The following is a 19,796-nucleotide window of genomic DNA, read 5'->3' as shown; positions in this document are numbered from 1 at the left end:
AACAATATGGTTTTACCAACAATCGCCAAGTAAATTCAAATTACTAAATATATCAAAGTATATTTTACATCAAATAGGCCTAACTAGTAATAGACATATTAAGATGAAATATCACATTGATAAAAAAAAATTACGAGATAAATCTTTTACAACTTCTGTCGGCTCGGCCCGTTCATACCTACTGTTTTACCCACATTCTCTTTCTAGATAGCTCGTTCGAGGAACATTTTAGGATATAATTTTTTTTTAGGAAAATTAGGACTATCTATGAAATATATTCATAAATACATTTACAAAATTACTGATATATCGAAGAGCAAAATTTTAAGTTAACAATAATTACCGCCTAAATGATGATAAAGGTTTTACAAGAACGATAAGAAGAAATACTGAAAACACGAATCTGGATTTTATGTTTTCATTCTGGATCAATACAATGTTTGGAAATTCCGCGTCTATAGTTGCTGAGCAAACCAACCATCGGTAAGATTAAAATTTTGTATCAAAATTTGATGTTGTATTAAAGCTTTATTAAACTTGAAATATTTAATGAGTCAGTAATTTCCGTTGTATCAAAGTTCTTATGAACGGATCGGTTCAGTTAAATCTTCATTGACATTCTATGTCACGAAACAATTTTCGTCTTTGTAACAGATAATAACAGCCTGATAGCTGCAGGCCTTTAGTTCCCGGTCTGAAAAAAAAACTTGGTTGAACGACCTGGGAGCTACAATGCTTCCCATAGTAAAAAAAAACTGCAATTTACGACACAATAAAACTTGTGCTAGTGTTGAACTGATTAAACCTTATTTACACACAACTTCTGTAGGAAAAAATAGTACCATTAAATTATACAGGCAATTTACTACTGATATATTGTCTTCTTCTTGCCTCAGACTTTCTCCAAAACACGCTAACCGACCTCTGAAAATGAAATAGGTTAAATATATGTGGTGATCAAGAGTTCCCATTTTTACATGCAAACTTGTGATGGCTTTGTTTAAATTAAGTGTGACGGTCATACCGGTTCAAATATCAGTGCCAGATAGCTCAACTGACCAGAAATTCAGGGGGCCAGGCTGGAATCCCAGTCAGGTCCATCATTATTTCTCCCATCCAGTTATATTTAGTGCCATGACCAACTGAAACTGACAGGTTAACTCCTGCAAGGGGAAGACTAGAGACGCTGATTTCTGAGCCTGGGGTAATCTTGGGGAATGAGGATCATTTAAGGGTGAGGAATGTTCAAATACCGGTGCCAGATAGCTCAAATTGTAGAGCACCTTACTAGAGAATTGAGGGGGCCGGATTTGAATCACAGTCTGGTCCGTCATTATTTCTCCCATCCTGTTACAAAAGAATATCAGTGAGAGGCAAGTAAAATGTCTGCATGTATCTGTAGTAAAATGTTCGAGTAATCTTTTGGAATCAAACATCTACAATATATGTTTGGAAATAAGATCAATCAAACCAAAACCAGCGTAATTTTTTGTACGCCATATACTGAAGATTCCTATTTAATTAATAAACATTATAGAGTTAATTTCTGTGTGAAATGGTGTGAAGCACCTTTCGCAGATTTTGAAATCTCACTTTTATTTTCTTAGAGTTTAGAATTATTAGAGATTAGGATAAAAGTTCCGCATATTCATATTTTTGTGTTTTGATACAAAAGAGCCGGATCACGGAATTAAGTACCATGTAAAATTTATAAGGAATCTACAGTATTGCAGGTTTTTACTATGGGAGGCACTGCATGTAGCTCCTAGGACTTCCATCTAATATTTTTTAGACAGCTGGGAGCTACAGACCTGCAGCTATGTTACAGACCAACAGATTGCACATTACGATGTTCACAACAAGCACTTGTTTCCCTTAACAAGTGAAATATACCCCATTGTATAGAACATGTAAAATGGGGCGGGGGCAAAAATATGAAAGTGGAGTGAAAGTCTCTGTATCACAAATCTTCCAATTTGTTTACATAGTTTTAGTCTAGTTGATATGTTGTATGGTGTGTCCACCGGGGCGAGCGCAGCATATGATTAAATTCACTTAGCTACATACAGAGCTCACTTAGGTCCATACAGAGCTCACTTAAGTCCATACAGAACTCACATAGGTACATACAGAACTCACATAGGTACATACAGAACTCGCATAGGTACATACAGAACTCACATAGGTACATACAGAACTCACATAGGTACATACAGAACCGACCAGACACAACCAAACAGAAAGCAGACCCCAACCAAATCCTAGTTCTGTTTTCTGTGTCCACTCAGTGTCTTGTTCGAGACTGCCAGCCCAGAGCTGACCCCCGACTGATACACAGCTTACCCAGAGTGGACACAGAGATAGAGCAGACCCCAGTCTCTGAAGCAGACCTTGATTACAATGATAGCAAACACTGGGTTTGCTCTAACTTACAGACCTGTCAATCATGATATTTCATAAAATGCTTTAATTAAGCAATCAGAGTGCCAACCAGTCAGATCTCTAGTTGACAACTCATTTGTAATCGAATCATTGTGCAGGAAAAATGGTCATTTTCGTTTATTGCACAATGTACAAAAAACATACACGTACATGTATTATAATAAACTATATGTTTTGTTTATTACAGACAGACTTATTTCTTCTTATTTAAATTGATTGTAATATGTCAGGTAGAGTTCATGTCAGTTTAGTATCATCTGCCTTTTAAAAGATTCCCCTGAGAATTACCTACAAGTAATACATGTAAATTGTGGTACATGTATTTACTTCATATACTTTAAAAGCAAGATTATATAATTTTATTAATGATGCAAAATTATATAACTTTTCTGGTTCTCAAAAGTTTTTCTTTGATTCTCGCGAGAACGCAAGATGGAAGCCATATATGCAATTTACTTTAAATTGTAGGCTATTATGACATCACTGGATAGTAATTTGATTGAGAGTGCACTAAGGCTTGACATTAGATGTTGTATATCTGTGAATATTGTGTCGGCAGTATATTCATTAAGTAAACTATTCTTTAAGTTAACTTAATAAAGCTGCACTCGCTATTGAAGCTTAATATTATATAGATAATATAGTTGACTATTAAGCTATATTGGAAGAAATTCTGAAGTATTCACACTTTAAATATAGTAGATCTTTATTATAGAGTTGCAGATTGTTGGTATAGGTCAATGATGTATTAAAGACACATGCAGATATCTTTGTAACATTTTAACTCCTCTCAAGAACAAATAATTTTCTTTCTTTGACAAACTTTACACTGTACTAATAACTGTATGTACCGTATATTGAATCAAAGATAAGTATTACAGCATCTTTTTGCTGGAAATGACAAGCAAATGGAAATGGACAAGCAATTCTCTTATTGACTTAGTAAACCTTTGTGTTATGGTTGATTGTTAGTAGTTTTTAACTGTTTGTTAAACATATTATAGATGAAAATGATTCCAACAATTAAACTTTGTGAAACAAGACAATGTGCCTGACCTGTCTGTAGCTATATGGTTTGTAATTGTTTATTTCAGTATGAATTCTTTAAAATGGATTTCATGATTCATGGATCACCAACACCTAGAAATCATGAAAGAGCTGTTCCTGGAAGTGCAAGGAATCGCCCAGGTAGTGGCAGACCACCCAGCGCAAAGCCAACAGTCAACAGAAACCCAATAACAGTGAGAGGCAGTCTTAGATTAAAGCTTTATTAACAATTTCTGCTCAAGTTATTACTATGTTACTTTGCGATGATTGAATATATTGTTAAATGTAATTTAAAACTGATCTGGTTTGGGTTTCAGGGAGAAGAGTCTCCAATGATTAGACCTGTGAGCAGACCAGACAGCAGACCAGCAAGCAGACCAGAGGGGTGTGTACCATTAAAGTTTACTTGTGAATCAGTTATCTTGCTTCTTTCTCATCCTTACCAATGAAAAACATGACAAAGAAGACTCCCCATTTCTTCCATGTTTATCTCCCTTCTTGTCTTCATTGTTTCGATCCATCTCTTCCTTCTGATCTTTATATAAGTCTACTCCATTGTTCTCTTGACCATAGGTGTCTGAAGGAGGACACTGCAAGGCTGTATGGACATTGCTGTTTTTTATTCTAGACATTCCATACCTATACAATATTATAATGTGTTCCTTTCTCATAGTCATTGTTGTTCATTACCCTTGACTATCTTAAAACCATTTTAACAAGAGCTTGGACTTTAGGTAGTTGTGTCAAACAGCAATGTGACAAAGGCCTGTCTATTTCAATGTTTGCCACTCAGCCTTTGAAATCAACAGGATTTGGCTGGCTTTTGAGCTAAGACTACACAATCTGTGTGTATATTTCCCTTGAAACAGCGTCATTTTTAACTTGTTTTGACGCAAGAAATAGATAGCTATGTCCTTATACTGAAAGTCCAAGGTCTTGTTAAAGTGGTTCTATATTCAGAGAAAAAATCTCCTGTCAAATAGCAATGTACTAGTTCAAGAAAAATTTGATAGATAATTGTCCTCCATGACTCACAGCCATTACTTTGTACAGATCTTCATTCCTTATACAGTCTTACTTTAGTACATGTATAAATATAGTTGTTATGCTACAAGAGCTGCAAAAGGACAAGTTATTTCCTCTACCATTTAACTTAATTCATTCACATTTCTGAATCCCATGCAGCAGTTTTAACATACACTTAAAACTGATGCAGTATTTAAGTGAATGGAATCTTAGATATTAAATTTATTCTAGTGAATGAGTCCATTGCAATCCTTTTACAGTGTGCCTGTACTTAACTTAAAAGCCTTCCAGCAGGATGACCTCAAAGTCTCCAGACCGTTGGAATTAATCGACTACCCAGATACGGGGAGGTCGGGCATATCCACCATAAGGTACCATACTCAGATCTTATCAATTAATATACATGAATTAATATACATACAATGGTTGTGTTTGGATTTATATATACCGGTACATGTAGAATACTGTAAACAAACTTTTATTCGCATGTGAGAAATTTTCGTGAGAGCTTCATTGTCATGAAAAATTTTTACTTGTATTAGTATTTGCCATATAGTTGTAATAGAAAAAACAGGTGACGTGGATAATGCTTGGTCACAAAAATTAATCAGCGCGAACAAGTTTATCTCAGGTAATTTGTGAAATATAGTCATCAAGAATGATAGTTGGTTTACAGTATCTTTTTTTTTTTCTTCACAAATAAAATCAATATTTTGTAGTATCGGTAGTATGGATGTACTTTATGGTCATGTATCATAGTCAGATTTATAATTCTATGTTTTGTTGATCTTTCTGAGATGAAGTCATTTATTATACTACATGTATTACAGTTGGGGAACCCCCTGTTCATCAGCCAGGAGCATGGACAGACCCTCCAGTAGAACAGTGGATAAGGTACAGCAGTCATATTACAAAATGTACAGTTTATGTCTTTGTTGTTCATTACAACATGAGTTCATGACCAGCATAAGACACATTACCCTCAATGGACTAATGAACAGGGAAAAAGACTTAAATCGATGGAAAGCTGAACATTTTAAAACACTCTTAAATATTTTGACTGCATCCCAGAATTCCTTTATTTGCATGCTGTAGCCTTCATCAGAAATGGCTGATGGATCATTCTTTAAAAATGTACATGTATGTCAAAATGGCTTTTTACCAAATCTAAACAGAGCTACTTGATCAGTCTCCAGCAAAATATTAAAATAGACTTTGCTAATGGGGAAATGAAGCTAAATTTTTTTTATTACAAAATTTAATAGAAAAGACACCCATAGCTGCATGTGTTTATTCAAGAGTACAGTGTATTTATAAATCAATTTCAGCCCCAGAGCAGCAAGAGTGTTCGACCAGACGGAGTCCCAGGGCTTTACTTTGGTTACACAGATGATAAGAAACACAAAGTGAAAGTACACAAAGAAAAACAGGTATAATTTGTTTTATTAGGGAATGAATAACATCCAGTTTTGTTTCACCATTTATTTTATTCAAATTAAGATAAGATAGAAAGATGAAGGGATTGGATTTTCACTTTTCTTTTAAAACAAAAACTACATGAAATTAACTTTTTTACAAAAAAAAAAAAAAATTTGCAGATATTGAAATATTCTGTTTTAATTATTTGTAATTTACAGCCTACAGCTTGGGACAAAGAGCCTTGCCCTGGGGATTTACCTCCTCCCTCAGACAGATACAAAGAGATGTATCAGCAATACACGGATGATATGAAACAGTCATACAGAGCCAAAAATCAGTCTCTGTCAGAGGTTTGTGCTGAATTAGCTAACGGTTAACTTTGTTATATTGTGATAATATGTTGAATAAATATTGTTTAAATTTTATGAGAATAACTAATATTTTGGTCAAATAATGACAAAACCTAAGGCACTTGGTTTCTTGATTGAAGTCTCACATCTCCACTGTATTTTCATTAAATTAGTGAAAGTAAGGCTGGGATTAAAAGTTAGCATTTCTAATTTATGGTTCAGAAGCCAGTTACTTTAGTAGAGCTTTTGGTTAAACAACAATTATCAGTTGATCATTTCCTTTTTGATGAGAAACCTGTTTGTCAGAGAGTGTTCGAATATTTAAACCGATACCTTTTCACAGTTTGTCCAGTTGAAACAATACACATTCATGATTGTATATTACATCACTTCACCATTAATATAACTGCATAGCAATATAGATAGCAATCTATGGGTAGCAGTGCTTGATTAAATACTGTCTTAAATACTGAGAGCCAAATAATAATCCTACATGTAACTTTTGGTTTGATGATTACCAAATTTCCTTTGATAAATCTTCATCCAGGATGATGTAAACAGAGAAATGGAAGCAGTAAAGAAATCCAAACCAAAGACATACGGAGAAATCCGCAGTGAAGTGGAGCGAGAGAGTGCGAGGTGTGATGAACCGGACGACATTCTGGACAGAAAGTGGACTCAGAAAAAATCCTACTCCACACAACAAATGATGAAAATCATGGATGCTGTGAGAATTGATTCTGTTTTTTGTTGTAACTATGAATCTTAAAGTCATGACGATTGACGACTACAGTATGAAAGTTTTGATGGTCAGAATTCTTGAAATCTTAATAGACAGAAATGCACTCATTTTGCATGTGACACTTCTTTTATTCCAATGAGTTAATTATACAAGTAATTTATAAACAGGTTTACTGTGAAGTAATCACATGAATTAACAATTTTGTTAGCATATGCTAAACCATGAATATATATATATATGTTGAGCAAATATTAAAATTGAATTCTTATAGCTATGGGATACCAAAAATGTCCAAAAACTATGACTTGGCCCATACAAAATCTAATGATTTCACTGTATACAGTAAAACACGGTTATAGCGAACACGCTTATAATGAATTGACGCTTACAGCGAAGTGAATTTCATTCCCCAAGTCTCTATTTCATGTTGTAAACTTGACGGATATAACGAATTACGCTTATAACGAAGTTAAATTGGCCGTCCCTGGGACTTCGTTATAAGCGTGTTTTACTGTATGTGTATTGTAAACTAGGCTGTTAAAACGCTATTGGTTTAAAGTAATAACTCAACAATGAGTGAAATTAAATGATGAATTAATCTTGTATTATCAAGTTATTCTTCTTTTTTCCAAGGAAGAACTACTGGAATTCAACAAACAACAAAAGTTGATAGAGACTGTTATGATAGACCAGTTATCAAGGTAAGCAAATTAGGAATTAACCGCAACAAAATCAAAAAGAACCACCACAACAAAACAAGCGATTTATATCAATAAATAATGTAGATAGGTGAAAACAATGATTTTTATTACAGAGCCGTTATAAGTGACCCAGAACAAAATGTACGCACACCTGTCACTCACGATACTAGACGAGCAAGGGGAAGTAACCGCTATCTTCATGATTCCAGGTAAACACTCCACAGCTGATCACATCAGTTCTTCCATTTATGATTGTATGCATTTTCTAGATTTGGTAAAATATGTTGAAAATATGTGTTCCATTCTTTTCCCATTTATAGAACATATTTCTGTTTTAATGGACTTTTTTTTAACTCAAACACAGGAAAAAAAATTTTGTTTAGATGAAGATTATTACTCATTGAATGAAAATTGCCTGTTGACATATTGGTCGGATAGAGCAAGTGTATTTGAAAAAAAGAATGCAGCATATGTCTTACAAATTTGACTTAGTTGACTTTAGTATTTTAATCAGAAAGCATACATTAATATGAAAGGTTCATGAATGTTTGATATTAATGTTTACCTGTTTTCACAGGGTTAGAACTAGTGCCACTGCCACAGAAAATTTGTTGTCAAAAAGAGTCAGATTTGGTGCAAGAATTCTTACCAGGTAGGCAAGCAAAAGGGTAAAATAAAAAAAATAATAAGATTTGCTGAAAATCAATTTTTCATATTACTCGATCAATTCGTAAGATAAACTTCAAAATCAGCATTAAACATGCTAAACATACATGTATTGCAAAAAGTAAAAAAAAAAAAAAAAAGATAAGAACTGCATTGTAAAACAAATGAATTTGACAATGGCCTTCGTTTCACTTTCAAAGAAAGAAATAGCTGACTAAAAAACAGTAATTATGACTGTATTATGTTCCACTATTGCATGCATATGCTTAAAAATGTGCCTTTGGTTCAATTTATTACCCTTTTTTCCCTAGAAATGGACATGATGCTTTGCGAGAATTAACGGGTTTTTATTTCCACATAGACAACACACTGACTATATATGAATTCAGGCAGTTTGGTAAAAGGTAAAGAATTTTATTAGAAATCTTCATTGAAAGAAGATGCTTGCTAATATTTTCAACATTTGTCCTTTAATACACAGTATTTTATAAATATGCTTTTTTCTGCAGTGCTAAAGCATTACCATTGATAAAGAGAGGAAAGTACAAGCATCTCTGTGGCAGCAAGAGGGATGAACCCTACACTTTGTTTGATATTTTCTCTGTAAGTAACATAGCTGTGTCATAAAAATCAGATTTCTTCCCGGTATGATTTTCTGCATGAAAAAAAAAAACATGTTTATCTCCCTTTCCAGACGTACATATTGTTTGTTAAGACTAAGAAAAGGGAAAAAAAATTATGCTGGCATACACATGTGTTTGATAGTTGAGTAATACCCTTGTCTAAGGAGCAAAAAATATACATGTACTGCTATATATAAATCATTTCCTAGAAAGATTTCATCGTTTAGCGATCTCTCTTGATCCTTGTATAGGGAGCAAACCTGATCATATCGACCGAGGACCAGCACTCACTGCCCGACTCCATGAACAGAACGGACCACGTGTACTTCAGGGTGACCGATGTTGATGAGGCTGCCAAACAACAGTTGATGTCAGTGTAGCACAGTTTTGTTGTGCTGAAAATCTTTTGTTTAAAGAAAAGTTTAAGATAGCAGATTTTTGCAACTTCTTATCTTGATTAGAGATGATGTATCCCCATTGAATTTAATATTCAATTTTGAAGATGATTTGATAGTTTTAATGTGATGATAAGATGCTGTTACATTATATAGATAGTGCCTGTTTGGAAGGGTAACAGTTGAAATTGACACTCCGAGAAAACCATTGTCAACCGACGCGAAGCGGAGGTTGACAATGGTTTTCAAGGGGTGTCAATTTCAACTTGTTATCCTCCCAAACAGGAACTATTCATTTCATTATACTGAATGTTTTAAGTTTAGAGATTTTTTACTGCTTTTATGTAGAAATGACGTGAATTCTACGGTGAACCGTACGCGCATAATTTATGCGCATGTAACAATTTGTTGTGTTACCCGTTGCTAAGTTTGTTGCTAAGGCTGAGGGTAATAGAACAGATTATCAACTGCATCTAAACCAAACAGATTTTAGTATTTAACATGAAAGTATAATGAATATATATATTGTTCATTACAGTGCAAATGACATGCCAGACACCTACAGACAAAGTGTTCAGAAATCCAGTGACACAGATGTACAGAAAATAATAACAGCAGTTCAAGGTAAACAAACATAATAACTGAAACCTGCATGTTATGTGTGCAATGGTATTTTTGTTATCTATCCAAAAAATAGCAATATAGTACACTACATTGTGCTGTCACAAGAAACGTTTTTTGATTGTACTTCAATTTTTAATGTCAGCTCATAATTACCAATTTAAAATGTGTTTGGAAAAGGAATGCTCAACTGTTTCGCTATCACACATTTCCATCTTGTAAATTATTGATGCAGAATCTCAGTGTTGTAATCTGTATCATATAATACACAGTCATTATGATGCATTTATTTGCAAGATAGTATGTGTAGATACTTACGTGTTGCAACCGAGTGATACACACCCTTTAACATTCTATAAAACATAAGTTATTAGCATGTGGATCATTACTGTGTGAATAGAAATTTTGCAAGATTCCTGAAACCTCGATCAACTCAAATAATTACCCACAATTCAGTCCTTCAGTGTCTCAATTGCAAGTAACTTTCTATTAAGATAATCTATAGTGGTTGGGCAAACAAACTAGTTGCCATTAATCAGTTTATCTCTGGTAAACAGAATATGGTCTTTAAGGGAAAAAACACTGATTGAATTAACAATTGGATCAAATACATGTACCATTTTTCTCTATCAATTTTACAAATTCTTCCAACAGCTGTTGTTCAGGAGAAGATCAGGAAGCGAGGCATCAAGACATACACGGGCCTGGGTCGGTATTACCGGGAGAGAGATGAGCGGGGGGACGGCATCATGTACAGGTTTCAGTTGGAGAAAGGACTGTTTACCTTCCACATTGACCTTGACCCCGAGGTAACATTCCCTGACCTCTTAAAATGTCCTTCATTTCTTTATACTGTTACTGTGTTCCAAAAATAAAATGCTTGCTCTTGTGAAGTTTGAAACCATTGTACCTGTTAGGCATAATGTGTTCTTTTGTCTGTAAATAGCAATATGCATATTGACTATCAAATCAACGGTTTTAACCGTGATATGATTTGAATTACAGTTACTAGATGCTGTATTTGAGGCATTAGATGTGGATGAAAAGGGAGAACTGGATTACAGTGTATACATGAGGGAAGTTTTAGGACAAATGAATGAATGTCGCAAGACAAAGGTCAGAAAAGTAAGTCAACCATGACCAAAAAAGGTTTCTTGTAAAAATTATGTTCTTATTGATCAGTTCAACTGAAAATAAATTATGTATAAAATAAAACACAATCATAATATGAGCGAATGCTAAAGACTTTTAATAACATTCATACAATGTTCATGACTAGTCTCTTTACTTTCATATATACTCATTCTACGAATTCAAAGAAGAAAAATCTCTGTAAAACAAAACTGACAGTTCAATGAATGTTATAATTTGGGAGGGGTGGATGGCTTTGGTTTTTTGCAAAGTGGCTTTGAACTTCAAGCAACTTAAAACCCTAAATTCTACTTTATACATGTCCAAGTCATGTGTAGCACAGAATAAATCGCCATATTCATCTGTAAACAACCTGTAAACAGCCAATTAATAATTATGAAATGTCGACACAACCACTGATTTCATAACAATCAATCAAGTTTTGTGTAACTTTTATAAATATATTTACTATTGAAAAGATGAAGGATTTCCAGTGATCTCATTGGCAGAGCAGTTCTTGTGAAGATGATATAATACTAATATTGGACCTGTTATATATTTTTTTTTCAATTTGTAAATACAGGCTTTTAAGAAACTGGACTCCAGTAAGAGTGGCCGAGTGAGTGTTACAGACATCAGGAAATATTTTAACAGTAAATTCAGGCCTCCACCGCAAGCAGGTATGATGACCTATACATATATACTATAATACTGTTTAAATGCATTGTTACAAAGTTTTTATGATGATAATATAGGGTGATTTAACCATGCATCGGACACATACCTTGGATCGGACAACTTTGTTTATAAATATACAAATAAATGTGCATGCGATAATGTGTTGTTTCGTATATTCCTGAATTAGAACAAATGAACTTTATCATTATTAAGAATTTGACAGTCACATTGTCAAAGAAATAGCAATATAGACATCGTAAAATGACATCAAATACGCCATTATTGAAAATTTAGTTACGAAGATTTTACACTAAAGCATTATTTGAATGTTGTGAGTTTGATTGTGAATTAGTGAAAATGCACTCTCTGCTTAAAATAATTAGAAAGAAGTAAGTTTTGAAACAAAATTTGATTAAAATAAGTCCAAGAAATTTGAACAATTAATGTCAAGGTCATTATTGCACCATATGTTCATTTCACCATGGATCGGACAAAAGTTAACCATGCATCGGACAGTTTTCACTGCATGATTTTTTCTAATAATATGGATATTATGTGCCCATTCCTTGTGATATACTTTAAATGTGAAGTAAAATATAAATTTAAAAAATAATTGATACAAACATTTTCCTCAAACCACTTAAAAATCGAGGTTTACGGACAAACCCTTTTTAGTCCAAAGTTCCTGTAGGAGCTGGCATGATAAAGAACCCCTTATGATAAATATTCCTTTAAACAGAAGCACTAGTCTAAATTCCTATTCCTATATGTAGATTTAAGGACTTACATTAAAAGAAATATGAATTGCAATTGAATAAATTAATATTTCCGAACCTTTGTATTTTTGCATTAAAACCAGAAAATGTTGTTATTTTTAATCTCTACTGTACTGCTATAGCTGTCCGATGCTTGGTAAATATTGTCCGATCCATGGTGAAATAGTTCAACGCTTCATTAATTTGCTTTATTTTCTACATTTTTAACAATTTCACAATTTTTTCTTCAATAATTAAGCAAGGGGAAAACCTGCAACTTTTAAAACAAGTTTTATTTATATTTGGACGATATTTGATGCGTGAACAAAGGGAAAAATCCAAAGGTGTCCGATGCATGGTGAAATCACCCTATTGATTTTCATTATAAAAGAGTCCTTAATTTCCATCTTTTGGTTCGACAACTGGTATTGCTACAAAAGTTTTACAATTGCTATTTACATACTGAGGTATATTGATAAACCTTAACAAGAGTCTTTTCTTTCTACCTTTCCTGGTACAGCTGGAGTTGTTCCGGGTGTGAATCCAGTCCAGGCATTCCTGGAGGCAGTGACAGCCTCCTCCAGACAGGACAGTGTGTCCTATGTGGAATTTGAGGAGTACTATGAAGGCCTCAGCCTAGCTATCGAGGATGATGTGGACTTTATCAACATTCTTCACAATACGTGGAATATTTGACAGGCCAAAATCTAGAACTTGCTAGAGTTGTATTACTTGACGGGAACAAGCAGGAACTCTTGTCAAGGATGAAGATCAAACAGGACATTTAAGACTTGAGCAGCAGCAGTCAGTGTTCTAAAAAAAAATAAAGAGGTCTTCTATCGTGTAGGATACCGGTAATAGGATCTTTTGTGTGTTTTGTTTCTGTGAAGAAAATCTGACCAACACAAGGAGAATTTAAATTCAAGTTTTGATTCAAGAAAAATATTGCTAAAGTTTGCCAAAATTTCAATTTTCAGAAAATAGAACATTTTTCTTGGTAATTTTCTCTATCCTTATTCACTCCTGTGTACTGATGGTTAATTTGAAGAAAAATCTAGGATTTTAGAAATGTTTTATGTTTCATTTAGTGTTCTGTTATTACACACCATGGTTGAAGACCCATTGTACAAATTGGTTGTATGTAGAGGTTGTCAGGGGAGCTTTACTGTTGGAAGTAGAAATACATGTATCAAAAATCGGATTCCAAATATTTATGTTCATGATACTTCTGTAACTATTGTCAAGAATTTAAAAAATTGACAGTAATTCATTGCATTTTTTTGGCTTGTTATATGTGGAGTTTATATCTCTTTTTTGTATATGTATGGATGTAGTTATCAAAGAACAATTGGGTTCTGTTAGTAAAACAAGTCAATCTTTATAGCCTATGAAAAACACACAATTTGTATCTACAATTCAGTCAGGGACATATTTCTGCCAATTCCATGTTTTATCTGTGATATATTATTTTGCTTTTTTCCCCATAGTTTTAATTCAAGGGATAGTTTAAAATAAACAAACAAACAAATTCTGTGGTCAGTCTTATTAGCTCAGCTCAGGTGAGCTTTTCTGGTCATCTTTTGTCCAAGGCCCATCTTTCTGTCTGTCCGCACCCATACTTGATCTTTTTAAGCTCATCGAAACGAAGTCGTGGGAGCTTATACTATACCCTCGGCGTCGGCGTCAGGACCTGGTTAAAGTTTTGTATGCACTTATAGACTTAAGGGGCATGGTCACGATTTCGGTCAAATTTTATTCTAAAACTGGAATTTTCACTTCAACGTTCAAAATGTAAACAAAAACTTTGTTTACATAGCAAAGAATTGTAAGCTCTGAAACTCGCTTATAACTCAACGAATGACACTCAAATTTTTGTTGTCTTATAAAAATGCCTTACTTAAGCATTGTAAACATTAAAATCGGGAATTTTGCATTGCATCAGCTATAATTAAGCCCGGATGATAACGTTGAAAAATTGTGCGAGGTAATCCGAGTTTTTCCGAATGGAGAAAAGATGTCAACATTCCCCATTATAAATCTCCGTAGGAAATCTGATTTTGTTCCTGTGCATTTTTACGAGTGAAAAATGATAATGTGTGCTTAAAGTTATCTTGAAAATTTCCCTTTCATCTATTTCAAATGCACTTCCTTCACAGGTATATGTGTATTTTTATTAAAAATCATTCAAATGTGCAGCATAAATATCTTGGGACAGACTATAAGTTATTACTGGTCCTAACTTTACCAGACTTGCATGGTTAGTGCATATTATGATAACTGATGCACATGACAGCCTCAGATGCTAAATCTTTTGGATGTTTGATTAGGTTAAGGTTTTTGGAGCTGGTGCCCTTTGATAGACAAATCTTCTTTATTTTTGGTTCAATCTTTACCAAATTTATATAAATGGTTCACCTTTTGATTTTGATTCACTCTACAGGATTGTATGCTGAATCTTGGATATATACTGGAGGAGTCTAGGTTTTTGGAGCTGGTCACATCTTTATGTAAATAGTTATTATTTAAACTTGCATGGTTGAATTAACTTAGTAAATAAACCACAGAGGTAGATTAAGATACTGAGAGGGGTCTTGATTATCTAGATGCCTAGGCAGTTTAAAAATTTAGAGTAACTCATATTTTCTGTGGGACTTTGAACTTTTTACGACATAAGTAAATTTTGTCATACCTAGTCAGACTTAAACAGTTGATATAAATATGGGTGTTTAAAAAGAGATAGCTTCAGATCGTAACAGAGCTTGATCCCGATTATCTTGATGCTGGAGCAATTGTAAGTGTTTGGGAAGCTGAATACTGGTTTGATTGTGGAAAAAAATTTGTCGCGACAAACTTTCATGGTACATTTAACTTTGATTTTGAAACAGTAGGCTAGCCCCAGATACAGAATCTGATCTCAATCATCAAGGATGTTAAGAAAACCTTGTCCTACATCACTCGAACTTGCTTGATAGATGTGATTGGTGATACATATATGACATGTATTATCATGATTTCTTTTCCTATTGTATAGAATCAGATGATATAATATTTCATCATATAATATTGTAAAATATTATATGATATTGTATCATATTTTGTATAATCCCATATGATATGATATTGTATCATATGCTTTGATATTATATAGTATTGTACCATTTGATACTGTATCTTATGAAATTGTGTTATAAGATGGATAAAATATAATATAAAATGATATTGTATCATTAGATAATTTTCATATAAAAGTATTATGATCAAGGTGGTCTCATCAAGGTGATGCCTCGTCTCCGAGTGAGCTGTGTAATCTATGATAACCTATGTTTTCAGGTCTTTACCAGAACCACTGGGTCAATTTTAACCAAACTTGGCTGAAAGCATCTTTGAATAAAAGAGATTCAAGTATGTTACAATAAAGGACCAAGCCCTCTTTCGAGAAGAGATGAGTTTGAAATTATTGAAAATTTGTCGGCACTTTTCAAAAATCTTCTCAAAAACCACTATGCCAGAAAAACTGAATTTTGTGCGTATTTTGTTTTTCAATTTTGTATTTCATTAAATTAAACTGTTTTGATGAGAGTTTTGAAATTGTTTCTCAGGTGAGCGACATGGACAATGGGCCTCTTGTTACAAATTTTAGACATGTAGATACATTTATGGGCCAATTATCTTGTTTAAATTTCACAAAAAAATTGTAAATTGCTTATACCTCTTTATTCTTTATTTTTCATTTTCCTTTAAGTTCGATTTAAATGTAAACTTTCTACGCATATAAAGATCAGAAACGCCTTGATGACTTTGCATAAATGTCGCCCTTTCAACAATTATATTGGAAGCACCCGGATGTGTTAAATGGGCCATTATCAAAATATACAGACTTTTGAGAATTGTAAAACATAAGAAAATTATTACTAAAAATATTACCTGATATGAACAAACTTCATCAAAAGTTGGAGAACAGAAAATATTTGACACATTTACATAGTGAACATATCACTTGAGACAAAGAGTGACGTTAATTGACAAATTGTTTAGTTTTAACTTTAAAAAAAAAACATAGCTGAAAATAAAAAAACATGATGGTATATGCACTGGTGTTTTCAAATATACATGTATTATTGTCAGTTTACTTTATTTCGAGAAATATGTTCACCACTGATTATTATGTTTTACAATTGTTAAGTTAGTTAAAAACCACTGAACCAGCGATAATAAGTAAGAGTCATGTGTGTTAAATTTTGTAAACTAAATTCATTCCTACTTTGAATTGCATTTAAAACACGATAATTTTACTCTTAAATAAAAGTTTTGGGGCCTCATTCTTTCAAGTAAAGATAGACAGGTTGTTACACGATTCATGATCAAGGTTACACCACTGACAGAAAACATGGCATGTACATGTATGTCACATCCGTTCTTTGACTTTGACTTTCGGCATCAACACACTTTCATCCACCTTGTACCGAGTTCCAATTTTGGCTCATCAATCTCACTAACAACATAATGAAAAACTATACAAGCACATATCAATATCATACGTTTTGGGCAATAAAATTGAGATTTTTTCATCCCCCTCCCCCCAATTTTATGCGTACAACGAACTTGCACTTCCTTTTTGTCTATTTGTTCGTTGAAGCTCAGCAGTGGAGTAGCATATCTTATACGACAATTTAAGTAATTAAATAATTTGGTTTTTCTTTTTGTAAAAAATAAAGTGTATGATTTATTTGTGTATATTTAAAAATTATATATATGTTTTTACTTTGATCTTTTGATTAAGTAATTAAATGGGTAAAAAAAATAACTACAAATATAAAATGTCGATGGTGTAACAAATAACGTCAATGATGTACACTTATCATTTTCCAGAGTTAAAAAACACAATCACAATTAAATAGGCAAGCTCTCGTAATTCTGAGAGGGTGTAACTTGTAAATTGACATAAATTTTGCAAAATGTCTGAAAAAGGAAATGAAAGAAAATTAAAATGATTAAATAATGTCAAGTAATATGTCAGTGGTGTACAACAATTTTTGGTTACACCAATGACCGTTATTTCACTGATGTATCCAGAATAAATGTAGCCGTATGACCCAAGAAGTCAGAAACTACACAAAGCCACATAGCCTATATCATAATGTAACAATAATTCATCATTTATGGAGGGAACTTTTTTTCTTGCATAATAGAAAACTTTAAATGGCACGTTATTGATATCCCATTGACACAGTGTGAATTGTATATTTTTCTAAGCATACCAACATTTTCTGTCATATTTTCATTACCAATGATGACTTCCCTGATGCATATATCTTTTTAGCAGCAGTAATGACGTCAGTATGATCTTTAGTACATTATCCTTTACTTAATGTTTTTTTAAGATTTTTTTTTAGATAATTTGCTTTGTTACAACAATGACATTATTTTTTTTAAACGATCATATCTCTCATCAAATTCATTTTTTGTAAAAGAAACCTTGTTGAGCAGCATAGAAAAAACTTAAAACGTGAGTGTCGATTTCAATACAAACGGTGTTTTTTGTTTTAGTAGAACTTCAATATTATTGATTAAGAAGATATTTTAGATTGAAGACGTTGATTTACTGATTGATTACTTGTTGATTTACCAAATTTTCTGAGATCTCATTAAGCCAAAAAATTATCAATAAAAGTGTTCAACAATAAAGTTTTAGTTTTCTAAAATCCAATGGTACTGTATATTTCCCCCAAAACACAATTTCACCCTTTAAATTGACATTGACGCAGAAATTTGCATATTTTGATAATAACCCAAATCAATATTTTCCTTCTAATCGCACGATATTCCATTATGGAATATTTTAGCAAATCATTTTCTAATTTTTTATCGTGACTTTGTAATTATATAAGTGATCCAATGGATGTGAGGACTTAATAAAGAATCTTTTTTGTAGAATCAGTTTGTGCAAAAAATTTGCTAGCATGACACTAACAAAACGTACTGTGCTCTGTATGTTCTATGCAGGCGTTCGGTAAATATCCATAGACCAAACTACCATTTTACTACATATGTAGTCTGTTCCAAGGTATTTATGCGGCACATTTTCTTACATTGTTCTATATTCATAAATATCTCTGGATTTCCAACAAGACGTTCATTCAATAATTTTAAGATTTGAAACGCCCTAAAAATAAAAAAAAGTCGATGGTGGTTTTGCATTGCTAAAGAGATAGAGTTACCCGGATGATAACTTTGAAAAATTATTCGAGGTATGCTTAGTGAATTTCTAATAGAAAAAAGGTGTTTAAAACAATTCGGATCCCATTAAAAATGTTTTCTTTCTTTTCTTTCCAGTAAAAAAAAAATTCTGAAAGAAAAATGATGATAAGTCGATGAAGATATCTTGGATATTTCCCTTTCACCGATTTCAATTGTATTCTTTCAGAGGTATGTGAATGTTTATCAAAAATCGTCCAAATGTGCTACATAGATGTCTTGGGGCAGACTATATTTTGATTGGTGCAAAGTTACACAATTGTAAAAAAAAACAAGAAATGTTTATCTAAAGGTGGGTCACTACTCAACAATTTTGGTTAAGGTATTGCTTTTTTTTTATTGCAACTCATACTGTCACATCTTGTGTAATAAAACAGCTCAAAATTATGTCTAGTTATTTTCCTGGCTAGAATATTACCCTTTTTTTTCATAACAACTTTTCATAAAAATTCCATCATTTTGAGGGTTTTTTAAAATACATTGTTTAAGCAAAACAAATTTTAAATATATTTTTATCAAATATCATGTAGGAAGCACAATAGAAATGTGATTTTTTTCGTTTGAAGAACTAAATTAGACAGATATCAATTTTACTTGGTAATTGTAATGAATGTATGAATTCCGAAAATATAGAGTTTTGAATTCGAATACCTTTACAGGTATGTTCAGTCATGCGATTCAATAGAATCGATTTTCTATCAAGTAGTTTGTTAAAGCCAGTTTAGGACGCTGGAGAAACTGTCCACGCCTTTCTTGAGTTGCATTCTTTTTAGTGCTTTCAGAGAGGTTTCCTTTTTGTAGACCATCCGTTTCTTCTTTTCGCTAGATTCACCTTTCCTGGTACAGCTGGGGTTATTCCGGGTGTGAATCCAGTCCAGGCATTCCTGGAGGCAGTGACAGCCTCCTCCAGACAGGACAGCGTGTCCTATGTGGAATTTGAGGAGT

General features: G+C 33.0%; 1 protein-coding gene across 1 annotated transcript; it reads left to right on the top strand.

Annotated features, from left to right (window-relative positions):
* Nucleotides 1-261: 261 nt before the first annotated feature.
* On the top strand, nucleotides 262-14,124 carry LOC105347080 (calcyphosin-2). The gene is made up of 19 exons (XM_011455973.4): nucleotides 262-483; nucleotides 3,537-3,683; nucleotides 3,807-3,874; nucleotides 4,776-4,886; nucleotides 5,346-5,409; nucleotides 5,844-5,945; nucleotides 6,153-6,284; nucleotides 6,832-7,011; nucleotides 7,660-7,727; nucleotides 7,841-7,936; nucleotides 8,305-8,379; nucleotides 8,705-8,797; nucleotides 8,903-8,996; nucleotides 9,268-9,386; nucleotides 9,950-10,035; nucleotides 10,687-10,841; nucleotides 11,038-11,157; nucleotides 11,747-11,843; nucleotides 13,117-14,124. Exons 2-19 carry the CDS (start codon nucleotides 3,552-3,554, stop codon nucleotides 13,290-13,292), a joined length of 1,968 nt encoding a protein of 655 aa, XP_011454275.3. The 5' UTR covers nucleotides 262-483; nucleotides 3,537-3,551; the 3' UTR covers nucleotides 13,293-14,124.
* Nucleotides 14,125-19,796: the final 5,672 nt, after the last annotated feature.

The sequence above is a fragment of the Magallana gigas genome, chromosome 9 (assembly GCF_963853765.1).
Source record: "Magallana gigas chromosome 9, xbMagGiga1.1, whole genome shotgun sequence".
In the NCBI taxonomy this organism is placed as follows: domain Eukaryota; kingdom Metazoa; phylum Mollusca; class Bivalvia; order Ostreida; family Ostreidae; genus Magallana; species Magallana gigas.
The sequence above is the reverse complement of the archived record's forward strand: the minus strand, read 5'-3'. Positions and strand labels throughout refer to the sequence as shown.